General features: G+C 41.6%; 1 protein-coding gene across 4 annotated transcripts in view; it reads left to right on the top strand.

Moving 5' to 3' along the window:
- BMPER (BMP binding endothelial regulator) overlaps positions 1 to 12,962 on the top strand; it is a 248,176-nt gene that overhangs the window by 127,437 nt on the left and 107,777 nt on the right. For all 4 annotated transcript variants that reach the window (XM_058445792.1, XM_032758344.2, XM_032758346.2 and 1 more), the window contains exon 7: positions 11,665 to 11,764. In XM_058445792.1, the coding sequence (XP_058301775.1) occupies positions 11,665 to 11,764 (100 nt within the window). The remainder of the gene's footprint in view (positions 1 to 11,664; positions 11,765 to 12,962) is intronic.

Here is a 12,962-nt window from a genome sequence, read left to right as displayed (position 1 = left end):
TTTTACTTTCAGTATTCTTTCTCCTCTAGGACAATACAGGCATCTGTGGTACTGAACTTGGGATGATGTGAGTGACAGATGCCAAGTTATATTGGTGATAGCATGTTCCTTCTGTCAGGCTCAGTCAGTAGGTGATTCTCTTGTTGTTCATCTCTTCCTCCCTCAGGGTGGATTTTCTCTCAGGAGAAGCCGACGGGTGAACCTCTCCCTTTCACTGGACCTGCCCAGACATGTCAGAACACTAGCTTTGGCTCATGCTGGGACCCTCCACTACAGCTGGTGCCAACAGACTGTACACTTATTTTTCTTTGATCATATATGGCCTAGATTAGGATCATCCCGAGAGCTTGCCAAGATTGGGTTGCAGCCTGTCTCAAAACACAAACTTAAAATTGTTTGACAAGACCAATACCCAGGAGCATCATGAGTTTGAATGAGTAGTGCCGGAAACCTCTAGTCTCTCTGCACAGTGTTCCCTGATGGAGGCCACGGAGCGTTTACTATAGAACTTCATGACATTGTACTTACAACATTTTAGATTTTGTTAAAATTTTAGGAAATTGCCACCTGATACAAATTAGAGAACTGCACATAACAATGGATACCAAATAGATATTTTGGATTTTTTTAATTTAAAGACCACAGTGTCTGACATACAGAAACTCAAATATATATTGAAAGGGTGAACAAAAAGGATGCCGTGACTTCAATTGCTATTTAGAAATTAAAATGAAGTTTAAATGTAATCTTATTTTTCCATAGCGTGTTCAGGCATACTAAGGAAAACCTCAAAGACTTTTAAGTATAATTTTGTCAATACAGTGAGAGAGATTCAGGTATATCTTAATTAAGAGTTATTCATGTCGAGATAACAGATATTTTTTGTACCTCAAGGAACCTCAATGGAGCACAAACATTTTTGAGTTATTTTCAGCTTTAACTGACAACCCAACAAGAAGGTGTTTAACTGAAAACCAAACACTTCTGATGTTACTCTGGCCTCACTGTGTGGCTAGGCACTGTGGAAGACAGAAGAAATATTAATGAATATGGCTTCTGCCCTCTGTGAACTTTCAACCTAGTTTGGGACAAACGGTAAACCCATATGAAGCCTTGTGGGAACAAAATAAAACAATATAAACTATTTTAGGTAGCCAGAACTTAAAGGTCAACAGAAAGGTTTAGGAAAACAGTTGATTGGTGACGTCTTGGGTTTCTGTCTCTGCAGTTCAGTATTTGTAGAAGTCTTGAGCAGTCAAAGGCCTCCCTTCAGCTTTCTTCTTAGTGCCTATCCAATGTTGTTGTGATGTAGACAGCCTGGGGAACATGAAAAAATGCCCTTTCTCCTGCATAATGGTGTTATTTCCTTCCTTTTAGGAATGGCTCATAACTCATAGGAGGTGTGAGTTCTAAATGATTGTTCTTTTCATCTCCCTGGAAGCGGGCCAGGCTGTAGATAAAGCGTTTGATGTGTCAGCGGTAGGCTTGTAACAGCTTTGACTACTTCCATGATGATGAAAGTTTGAACTTTGATAAAAATGGCAAGAAAAGGAAAAGGGCTCATTTTCTTTCTTTCACTTTTTTTTTTTTTGTTTCTGGGCAGCAGTTGAGAAACATCCTACCAGGGTGGTCTGCGAGGTCTCCAGGAATCTGAAATATTAGGAGGTGTTCTCCTGTGGATTTACTTGTTTATTTATTGATCATTTCAGAGAGGGAACGCCCAGGCTCTGAGGCATGGCAGGAGCTGGCTGTCAGGGCCCTTATCGGCAGGCCCTGCCTCTCCTCCGGTTTCAGCTCAGTTAGCCCTGGAAGGGGAAAGACCTTGCTGGGGGCAGATCACTGAGTCCAGCTGTCATTCAGCACCTGCTTCCACACACCACACAATCCAGGGCTGCAAATCTTCTCAGACTCCCAGAGCTTTGCCTCTCCTCTCGGTTCCCAGGGCATTTGTTCAGAGATCTCATCTGAGCTTGGGCCTATAGGGTGGGCTTATCTTCCTCATTCTAAAATAGACAAAGAGGAAAGTAAAATATCTGTGGACACCCAGAACCAGTTGGAATTTGCCTCAAACGATATCGCAGTCTTTCATCCATGATTTGTGTGTCTGCCTGAGTGGAAAGCTTGAGTTGATGGAAGGAGAAGAATTTCTAAATTTTCTTTTTCAAAGAAAAAACGTAAAAGAAAACAAACACATGAACAAACAAACAAGGAAAACTGCCATTCAGCTAAGTGGCAGGAAGAGCTAAGATCAAGGACTCCAAGGGGAAGATGAGGCCAATTTTACCTTTAAAAATGAGACTTAAGCAAACACAATAACCAAGTCCCCTTTTCAAATGGGGTTTAGTGGCCGGGCAGTGTGGCTCACACCTGTAATTGTTGTGCTTTGGGAGACTGAGGCAGGAAGATTGCTTGAGGCTGAGAGTTTGAGGTCACAGTGAACTATGATTGCGCCACTGCACTCCAGCCTGGGTGAGAGAGACACGTTGTCTCTTAAAAACAAACAAAAAAGGGATTAGTGGAACTATGGTAAAGACATTTCCGTCATGTATTTATTTAATAATCTAATATTTACTTTATGAAATTATGATCTTTGGCTCTGCCCCTATATGCAGTTGAAGTTTAACACCGTCTCCATAGCTAGGCTGGACCTGCTCACTTGTGCAGCTGTAGAAAGAAGGCATCTAGCGGTGCTATCCACAGGCTGAGGCCTCACAGTGCCTGCTCTGTAACCCCTCCACCAAGACCAGTTGAGGCATATTTCTATAAGAATCTTGAAATATAGCAAACATGGTTAAACTCTTTGGGAGTCATCTAGCTGAGCATGAGCAGACATTGATGTCCCTACAGGGCTCTGTAGCCTGGGCCAGAGGGTGCCTGGCCAAGTCCCACAGCTTAGTGGGAACTTCAACTTAAGGGGTTGGTGCTGGCCAGGAAGACTGGCATAGTGCCCCTGAAAAGACCTGTTGGCAACAAGGACAGTTTTCTTACTTCATTAACACCGAAAGTTGCTCCTGAAGCTGTCCATCAGTGCTTAAAATTTGCCTGTGACTAAAGGAGAGGGCGAATAAGACAAAAACATTGGATTGTCTGGTTTGAATTTCACCTTCTAACTAGACATGGGTGCAGGAAGAAGAAAAAATAAGTGGATATGAACTTACTCAGATCACAAGCCATATGACCAGGATTTAAATCAAGCTTCTTGGCTATCTTTTCCTTTTGGAAAATATTGGAAACACTAGCTTTTTTGGTGAGGTGTGTTGTAGTCACATTAGGCCTGAAATATGACATTTGGGACTACACAGAGAAATTAAATGTCATTTATTTAATAATAATTAGGGTAGGCAGAATAATGCATCCCCTGGCCCCAAAATATCCATGTCCTAATCTCCAAAACCTGTGAAGGTGAACTTACATGGCACAAGAGACTTTGCAGATGGGATTAAGTTAAGGACCTTGTGATGGAGAGGTGACCCTGGATTCTTTGGGTGGGCTGCCCACTTACAATAGTCCTTATAAAAGGGAAGCAGGAGGGTCAGAGTCGGAGGAGATGTGATGAGCAGAGAATGCAGTCAGAGGGAGGTCTGAAGGTGCTACCCTGATAGCTTTGAAGATGGAGGAGGGGGCCATCAGCCATGGAAGGCAGGCTGCCTCTGGAAGCTGGAGAAGGCAAGGAAACAGATTCTTCTTTAGAGCCTCCAAAAGGAATGCAACCTGCTGGTACCTGGATTTTAGCCCCATGAAACTGATTCCAGACTTCTGACTGTAAGAAAATAAGTGTGTGTTGTTTTAAGCCACTCCATTTGTAATTTGCTATAGCAGCAATAGAAAACTTAAGAAAATAATATAAACAGTAACAATAATGCAATTAGACTTAGAAACATTAATTGGTGTGCAAAATAAAAGGAATTTGTTTCAGGCTTGGTTCTCAAGACAGGGCATTAGTTCATATTTCTCTAAATAGGTCGTGAAGTACAAAAGGGTTTTTGTTTTTGTCAGCCACATAGACCCTTCCTCAGGGGTCTTTGTTTACTATTTTTATGGGACAAAATAAGTGTCTTCATCGAGCTTTGCTGACATGTTCTTGAATATCTATGTATAGAATCAGAGTTGAGTTTTATTTCATCACTTTGGATACCAAAACTCATATGTAGCCATATGTCCAGGTTTTCGGGGTCAGAAAGCTTCCAAGATCCTCACAGATTTTTATGATAAAGCCTGCATTGGTTTCAGCACAGACTCCTTGGAGAAGCACAGTTCTACCCTGTCAGCTCTGATCACAGCTCTGTCTCCACCCATACTGCTTCTCGCTGACCTCTTCCTTCACAAGCCTGAAGAAAAGTGGCTTCCAGCCACCAGGGAAGCGAATTGAGACCTGTTCTTCCCTCATTGAGAACTGCTCCACTTGAAAAATGGGCTTCATCCTTCAGAACACTTGTCTTGAACACATGTTAGAAGCTATGATGTGCGCTAGCTGCTGGGGGAATGAATAAGATAAGTAAGGTTTAAGTCTTACTTACTGGAAGCTCATGCCAGTGAAGCATTTGGCAAAGCATAGTGCCTTGGACAGAGGCATTGAATTCATCCAGGAAAGTTGTTAAAAATGCACGTTCCTGGACTGTGGTTTGAGGAATCATTGGCCTAGTACTCTAGTTCTCAACTGGAGGTGATTTTGTTTCCCAGGGGACATTTGTCAATGTCCAGAGATGTGCTTGGTTGTCACAATCAGAGGATGAAGGGTGCCACTGCCATCTAGCAGGTAGAGGCCAGAGATGCTGCTGTACATCCTACAATGCATAGAACAGCCTCTGAAGCAAATAATCACCTGACCCCAAATGTCAGGAGTGTGAAGGTTGAGGAACTCTTAATCTAGTGGGTAAGAGACACACACACACACACACACACACACACACACACTCACAATTATACCACTGTGGTGTATACATGCCCAGATGTATCCTACTATAGTGTGTGTATATGTATATGTATATGTATATGTATATGTATATGTATATGTATATTATATGTATATGTATATGTATATGTATATGTATATGTATATGTATATATGTGTGTGTATCTATATAAACACCTCTGTTAATGTATTTAAAGTATTATATGCTCTGGGGAAGTAAGTGCACTGCTCTTTAGCTTTGTCTGAGAAATCTAGGGTGGGCTGAAAGCTGAGTTCCCACACTTGGCAGCTCATCAGGAACACATCTTGTACCAGTCAAGGTCTCATTAGGAGGCATAAACCATACCAGCTATTTGAAAATAGAGGATTAAATATAAAGAACTATTAACTAGGTAACTGAATGGCAAAAAGAGAATTCTAAGTTATCGTGGTGATACCACCTACTAGATGAAACCACCACCTCTAGGGTTGGGGAACAATGGGATGAGAGTAGAATAATTAAAACTTAGAGGAGGGGCTATGTGGAGCTGAAATTCAGACTTCTGAGGAGGGGGTGCCGGCTGGCTGGAGTAGGATGTTGACATGAAGCTGGTTTTACTTGCATGAAATGTTGGAAAATCTCTAAACTGGGTTCAGTTGCTGATGTGGGAAGGAAGTACTGCTGCCTGGTGAAGTAGCATTAATGGGGACAGGAGGCCAAGGGAAACAAACAGAAGGAACCAGTCCCTTGTCTAGTGCCCCTGTAGGCAGAGCCTATCTTGGACTAAGGTAGCAAAGCAGAAATGTGGCGTGCAGAGCCCCAGCTTCAGCACCAGAAGGCAGAGTGTGAATGAGGATGTGTGGGTTTGGTGTCTGGAGACAGTAGCTTAGTGACTGAGACGTAATTGCAGCTTTAATAAAATACAGGTGCCTGGGTTCTGCATCAGAATCTTGGACCTGAAGACCTCAATATATTTTTTTTTTGCAAGAGTCCTAAGAGTGATTCTGACCCACTGCCTAGACTGAGCACCCTGAACAGAATGAGGAGCCACTAAAGGTTTTAAAGCGTGGAAATGGCCCATTATTATTTGTAGATTCAAGAGCAAATTCTTTCCACTGAGTGGAAGAGGCAAGTAAAGGGCCTGTGTTGGTGGATTATAAATTACCTATGGGGATGGTGGACACTTTATCTTCTTCCTAAGAGCAAGAAGAGAGAAGTCCCAAACTTCCAGATTTTCATATTAGGGGCATCTTGTTTAAGATTTTTAAAAGAGGGAGAGAAGGAAAGAAGGGAGGTGGGAGGAGAAGACAACATGAAAGGAAAAAGCCCTGGAGGCAAAAGGTGGACACATAATTTGGATTTTATCTAAGTAAATAACAAAAATGTGGACAATATATATTTTATCTAAGCCATTTTGATAAAAAAATAGACATAAAGCTACAACCAACATCTACCAGGGAAGACACAAGGAATGTCTTGAAGGAGAGAAAGTTCTGGCCATTGCATTGATTATACTTCACACTCCAGCTTAGAAACTGTGCTGTGGTTTTTGGAAGGAAAGGCCCTACTAGATGGAAATAACTCAGCTTGGGTGTTAGAACTCAGCTTGGATGTTAGAACTCAGCTTGGATGTTTGTTGGGTGGCATTTTTTTTTTAGCTATTTCCTTAAAGCTTAGAGGCTCATTCTCTGCTGTAGGGGTGACAGTAGCTTGCCCACAGGTCTTCTGGAGACTTACTTAAAATGATAAAAGTACCTAAGCACAGTATCTGGCACAACCCAGGCTTCTCACTCACTACCTATTGGAGGTGTCCTCTCTCCCCTTGGCTACTCTGCTACTGTACCCTCAGTCTGCCACCTCATCTGCTGTCCCTCTTCTGCTTTGATTTGTAGAGTAGACTATTCTTTGCAGACCAAGAACAGGGAAAACCAAATCCGAAAATCTTTACTTCTGGAAGTTAAATGTCATGCTCCAGAACCTTAGCAAGATACGGATCTAGGCCAAAGTAAGGCATGGCTAAAGACATTCATTTTTTTAAGTAAAGTTTTTGACCCAATTTTAATTCAGAGTGGTTGCTTTGCTCACATATCAGCTTTTCACCACCGGCTGATGTGATGTAAGATTATCAAGCACACTTAAATCCTTTGCACTCAAGATGTATTTCTCCCCTACACTGCCCCTCCAGCTTCTCTTTCTTTTCTTCCGACTTCCATCTCGAAGCAACTCTAGAGAAAAAATAGAGAACTCTATTGTTTTTCCCAAAGAATTGGGCATAGGAAAAATTGCTCTAGAATGTGGAAGAGTGTAGCTGATTCATTGTAACGGGTTAGCACTGCACTACTCTGCTCCCAGCCTCTTGTTAGGGAGCCAAGCTCTGCTCCTGGTTGGGAGATGAATGCCACATCACACGCTACAAGATGGTTTTCAGCCCCCAAGTCTCACTGGGCACTCAGCTGTTGGAGAAGCATCCTTCATGCACATGGCTGTTGTTTTATTGTCTTGAACTCATCACTATATTCAGGAAGATAGGTTTTTATTATGCCACAAAACTGCTGCTCTAGGTAAACTTTTACACAAAGCAATTGTGTTCTTAATGGAATCATCTAAAACAAAAATAAAGGGGCAGAAATAGACTTGGCATAGGTTTCAGATCTTTCTTTTTAAAAAATAGCTAATTTTTGAGAGAAGCACTTGGATATGCAATTTGAACAAATGACCATCTCTAAAGAACAAACTTACCTTTCTAAGGAAAGGCAGATGATGAAAATTATGACACACAAGTACAATGAAAGTTCGTAGCATTTCTTTTCTTGCTGACCGGGTAAGAATACAGTCATTTGTCCTTATGTATTTTAACCACTTAGGAATTTTCAAACATTTAACAAAATACATGAGACGTAGTTTTCAATTATGCTTATAGGCATCCTACCAGCTTTACATGCTGAAATTGAATGTTGCTTTTTGATATATTAACACCAACAAACAGTTAGTACATAAAATATGCAAAACACAAGGCTAGAATATGTAAAACCAAATAAAACACAACGGTAAGTGGATGAGACAGCCCAGAACTATGCCTGGTTGTCATCAGCATCCTGTAGTTAAAGTGGTCTGAAATACTCATTCAGATTCTAGAGCTCATTCTATGTGGTAGCTCTGCCTTTCATTCACTAATTTTTTTATTGAGGTTTTGTTTCATTGCTCTTCTGAAGGATAGTACGCACAGAGGACTGGCCGCTACCCCCAAGACAGTTTAGCTTGGAAGTAAAGTCAGTGTCTCCTTACAGGATTGAGCCTTTATGTATGTGCCAAAAATTATGTATTTGTGTGCCCCAAATACAGGGGTATAGATGAGAACAGAGATATAGAAAGATGGAGGAGGTTACTAGGAACTGAAGGCTCTAGAAGGCTTCACAGGTGAGAAGAGGCTTGAAATTGACCTTGAATGAAGCAGGATTTTGATAGGGGTTAATGATGGGGGTGGGGTTGTGAGAGATGGGAAAGAGGTATGTTTAACGAAGATGGAAACCATAATTTATGTTTGGGGGCCACAAAGAAACTCTCTCTTTATGCTGGAGTTGGGAGAAAAGAAGATTGGAGAAGAGATTATGGAATGTTTTGACAAAGTAGGCTAATGAGATAATAAAGAACCAATGCATCTGAATAATGTAACAAAATGTATTTCTTGCTTATTTCACAGTTCATTGCAGGGATCTGGCAGGTAGACTTCCATGTGGTAACCCAGGGAACCAGACTCTTTCAATTTTTTGGAAAGTTCATGATGTCTTCTGCATTTAGCTGGCCATCCGTCTAGTAGAGAGAAAGAGAGCTTGGAGGATTGATGTAGACCTATAAGTGTTTTGTATTATTTCTATCCATCTCCCATTCAGTGCCCATTCAGTCATGTGGCACCTATCACTGCAAGAGAGTCTGGGAAATGTAGCATAGCTCTGTCAAGAGAAAAAGGCAACAGATTTTGGTGAACACATGGTCTCTATTATATTGGCTTTTAGCTCGAGTGGGTTGAACTTTATCCCAGACGAAGTGGTAGGTCATCCTCAATCTTAGCAGGGGTGGGGCATGCTCATGGGTCATATATACTCCTTAAAGGGGATGATTTTTGTCTTATATTCACTGTTGTATCCCCAGGATATGATAGGCCTTAAACAAATGTTTGATAAAATAATGGAATGATGGATAGATGCTCGAAAGAAGGCCTGGTCACATTGAACCCCCCAGGATGGATTAGTGAAAGAGAGTTGAGGCAGAGAAGCCAATCAGAAAGCTACTGTGATCATCTGATAGTACATTTGCAGTAGGAATTTGTTCAGTGTTAGAAACAGAAATGTTTATTTCTGTGATTTTACTCTCTTAGCCTACAGCATAGCCACAGATTATAGTTTAATCAGAGTCCCTGCTGAGTTGAAATCTTAGAAGCAGGTTGTGAGCTGCAACTGTGTTCCTAAGAAGGGCCTGGACTTTCTTTGGAGGCATTAATTGGAATGCAGCCTCTGGACTTGGGCTTTGCCACAATACTGCAAACCAAACAAAATAAAACTTGACTAAACCAGCAAACCCAGATTTGAGTTGAAGTTACTTTAATGGACTCTTGGGAAGCACAAACTGCAGTTGTATTATGTATGCAAAATTTGCTCTTTGACCTTATTGTAAGGAAAATTACTTCAGTACACATAATCTTTTGCCAGCTTTCCAAAGCATTGGATGAGTTACTCTTTTGCAATTGTGCAATATTTTTAAAATTTCAATTTCAAAATATGCTTGAAAAATAGATGCTGATCCAACAAGAACAGAGAATATGAATGAAAAGAATGTGTTCTCTGTGCACCTACAAGAGGCCAATACATAGGCAACCTTGTGTGGCCCGAGGCTTCAGGATTTTAGGAAGTTGCTTGCAGATGAATTTCTTTGAAATTAAAAGCTAAGGGCAGCATCTTGGGTCCTCCCTCTAGATTCGACTTTTGTGCTTCATGTCTAAGCTAGGGCTGACCCCAGGGCCTGGCCACGATTCAGGTTACATGCCCCTGAAGTCTGATGAAAGGCCTCTAACTTTAATATTATGCGGAGTTGAGTGAGGAATCTCAGAGCAGCCTGGGATTCTCGGAAGATTTTTAGCGATTCTTGTTGATTTGGAAATAATGTAAAAACAACAGAAGAGCTTTTTCTGGTATTTTCGCATGTTCTTTATTGGTTTGGGGGAAGATTCCAACATTAAAGAGGTGTAAAAAATAACAAATATTTTAAAAGACATATAACATGCCCTCCGCTTTTCATCCATCCCCACAAAAAAAAAAACAAAAACTGTCATAATAAAAATGGCGAGAACAGGAAGGGAAAACAGAAACAACAGGCGGCCGCAGTGTGCTGGGATGGGAACGGACAGGCCCCTGGTGGCTGAGGCTAACTCTGCTATGGCCAGAAAGGAGTGGGGAAGGTGTGAGGAAATGCATCAAATGGAATCTTTCCCTTGCGGGGTCCACAGCTCTTTGAGCTGTGAGTTTCTCATTTCCTGAGGCCTCTTGAGATATAAATTATGCACTCAAGACAAGGAACCTGCAGGTACTAGTTTGGTTTCTAGCTCAAATCCCAGAGAAGCCAATTCATTGAAATTCCACTTGCTGAGTGATCTATTTACCAAATTCACTGATTTTCTTTAAAAAAAAAAAAAGAAAAGAAAACCTCAATTATTTATAAATTTTCGTAGCAATTTCTATTGCAAAGGATAGTTTTCACATCAGCTTTGCCAGTTTGTTGGATGTAAATCAACTGGAAAACCTTTTTATTTCCACCCCAGCTTTCTGAGTATGAAGTTACAACTTAACTGGGGCTGGGGAAGCAGGCGCCTCTGGTGAGGGATAGGAGGGGAAGTCGTCAGACTATATCCTTAGGCAGGGAAGAGGGGATGCTGAGGTTAAACCAAGAGGGTAGTGGATGTTGGAGGTATGGAGTGCTGGAGAACAGAAAGGGTCAAGAATGAGAATGAGGGAGCAGGGAAAATATTCAGAGACTCCAAAACTTCTCCGAATAGGTTTCTGAGACTCTGCCAGTTCTTCTCATATCAATCTTTATAATCTTATAATTAATTAGTGAAAACAGATTTGGATAGCTTGGTGAATTCAGTGAAATAGTTCTGAATATGGGCTTTCAGTGTATCCATTTTCAGCAGTTTGGCCACTTCATCTACCTGGAACCTCTTTGAGCCATTTTAGCAGCACCTTCCAGCTGTGGCAGATACCGAAGCCTTCCTGGAGGAAGATGTCTGCAGAACCTATAGAAAGATGGGTGTCTGGAAGATATGAGGAAAAGTCTCAAAATGCCAAAGCATTCCTTTGCTTGCTTGGCAGGGTAGAAAGAGAAGGTAGTGACCTATTAGGATGGTCCACTCATCCTGATTTGCATGAAACTTTACTGGCTGTAGTACTCAAAGTTTCCAATCCCAAGCAAACAGAGACAGTTTTGGTCATCCTATACCTACTGTAAAGGTGGTTTTGAGATGGAAAAAGATAAAGAAAAGTGGTGGTGGGTGAGAGGAGGTGATGCTGGAATCACCTCCTCAAAGGCAGTCTTTTTGCAGCTGCAATTTGTGTGGCCTACATGGAAGATCAAAGGACGCTTGGGGAAAATCACATGGGCCTGAGCAGTCGGTCCAGGGACCTAATACTAAGGAATGGCCTTAGGTTTGTTCTAGATATCTTGGTTGTACAATCTACATGCATTTACTTTTCTAAATATGCTTTTTTCTCTCTTTTCTTAGGGAGGCAGGACACAATGTGTGAGAGAAGTCTGTCCCATTCTCTCCTGTCCCCAGCACCTTAGTCACATTCCCCCAGGACAGTGCTGCCCCAAATGTTTGGGTGAGTTACTATTTTCAGGTCAAAGAACAATGTAATTTCTTCTCAAAGTTTCTTCTGGGAGTGTTTATCCACGTTGTTGTTTTGAGATTCTCAAGTTGTCCTATTTCGTGGCTTGTTAGAGAACCTCTTCTAATTACAGAAGTGGAAGGTGTGTACAGGGTTTGCTTCTTAACGGAGGCCTCCAGGGAGGCTTCTCTCTTGTCCTCACTTGCATCTGTAACTGGGTACACCAGATGACCTGGGGTAATTCTCCCTTGTGGTTAGAAAGTATCGAAGAAACTATCTTTAATAGGGCATATGCCTATTAACAGGAACATATTTTAAAGGTATTTGAAGTAAACCCATAGAGGAATATAGACTAGTGTTACTTTCAGAGTCAAAACCATGCAGGAAGAAACACATGCAAGAAAATGAGAGTTTTGGAAGGAAATAGTGAATAATAGCCAACAGAAAGAGAGTATGTTCTCTTTCTTATTGAACATTTAATAGGTATTAGGCACCATGCTAGGCACTTTAGATATATATTTTTTCTCATGTTATCTTCTCAAGAAGCTGTGAAATGTAGGTACTAAGTATATAATTCCTATGTGTAATGCAGGTGCTATTATTAGTTTTATTATACTGAAGAGGAAGTAGATTCCTAGATGGCAGCCCAGCCAGTGGGTTGTGGATTTGATATCCGACCACAAATCTGTGTGATTCCTGAGCCCAGCTCTAACCTGCTGCAGCTCACCTTCCCTGGTGTCACAAGAGGGCTGCATGCACATTGCCAGCTGAAAGGGGACAACTTATGATGGGTATTTTCTAGAGAGTGAGGTTCTTTGGCTTTTGCTTATATGCTACCTTCTTCTTCTTCTTTATTTTTTTATTTTTTTGAGACGGAGTCTTGCTCTGTTGCCAGGCTGGGTACAGTGGTGTGATCTTGGCTCATTGCAACCTCCGCCTCCTGGGTTCAAGTGATTCTTGTGCTTCAGCCTCTCAAGTAGCTGGGACTACAGGCACACGCCACCACACCCAGCTAATTTTTGTATTTTTAGTAGAGACAGGGTTTCGTCATGTTGGCCTGGATGGTCTCGATCTCCTGACCTTGTGATCCACCCACCTCAGCCTCCCAAAGTGCTGGGATTACAGGCGTGAGCCACCATGCCCAGCCTATGATACTTTCTTAATGATTCCTGAGCCCTTGAGCTAGTTGAGG

The sequence above is a fragment of the Hylobates moloch genome, unplaced genomic scaffold, assembly GCF_009828535.3.
Source record: "Hylobates moloch isolate HMO894 unplaced genomic scaffold, HMol_V3 SCAFFOLD_1, whole genome shotgun sequence".
NCBI classification, from domain to species: domain Eukaryota; kingdom Metazoa; phylum Chordata; class Mammalia; order Primates; family Hylobatidae; genus Hylobates; species Hylobates moloch.
Note: the sequence above shows the minus strand (reverse complement) of the source record. Positions and strands in the feature narration are given on the sequence as shown.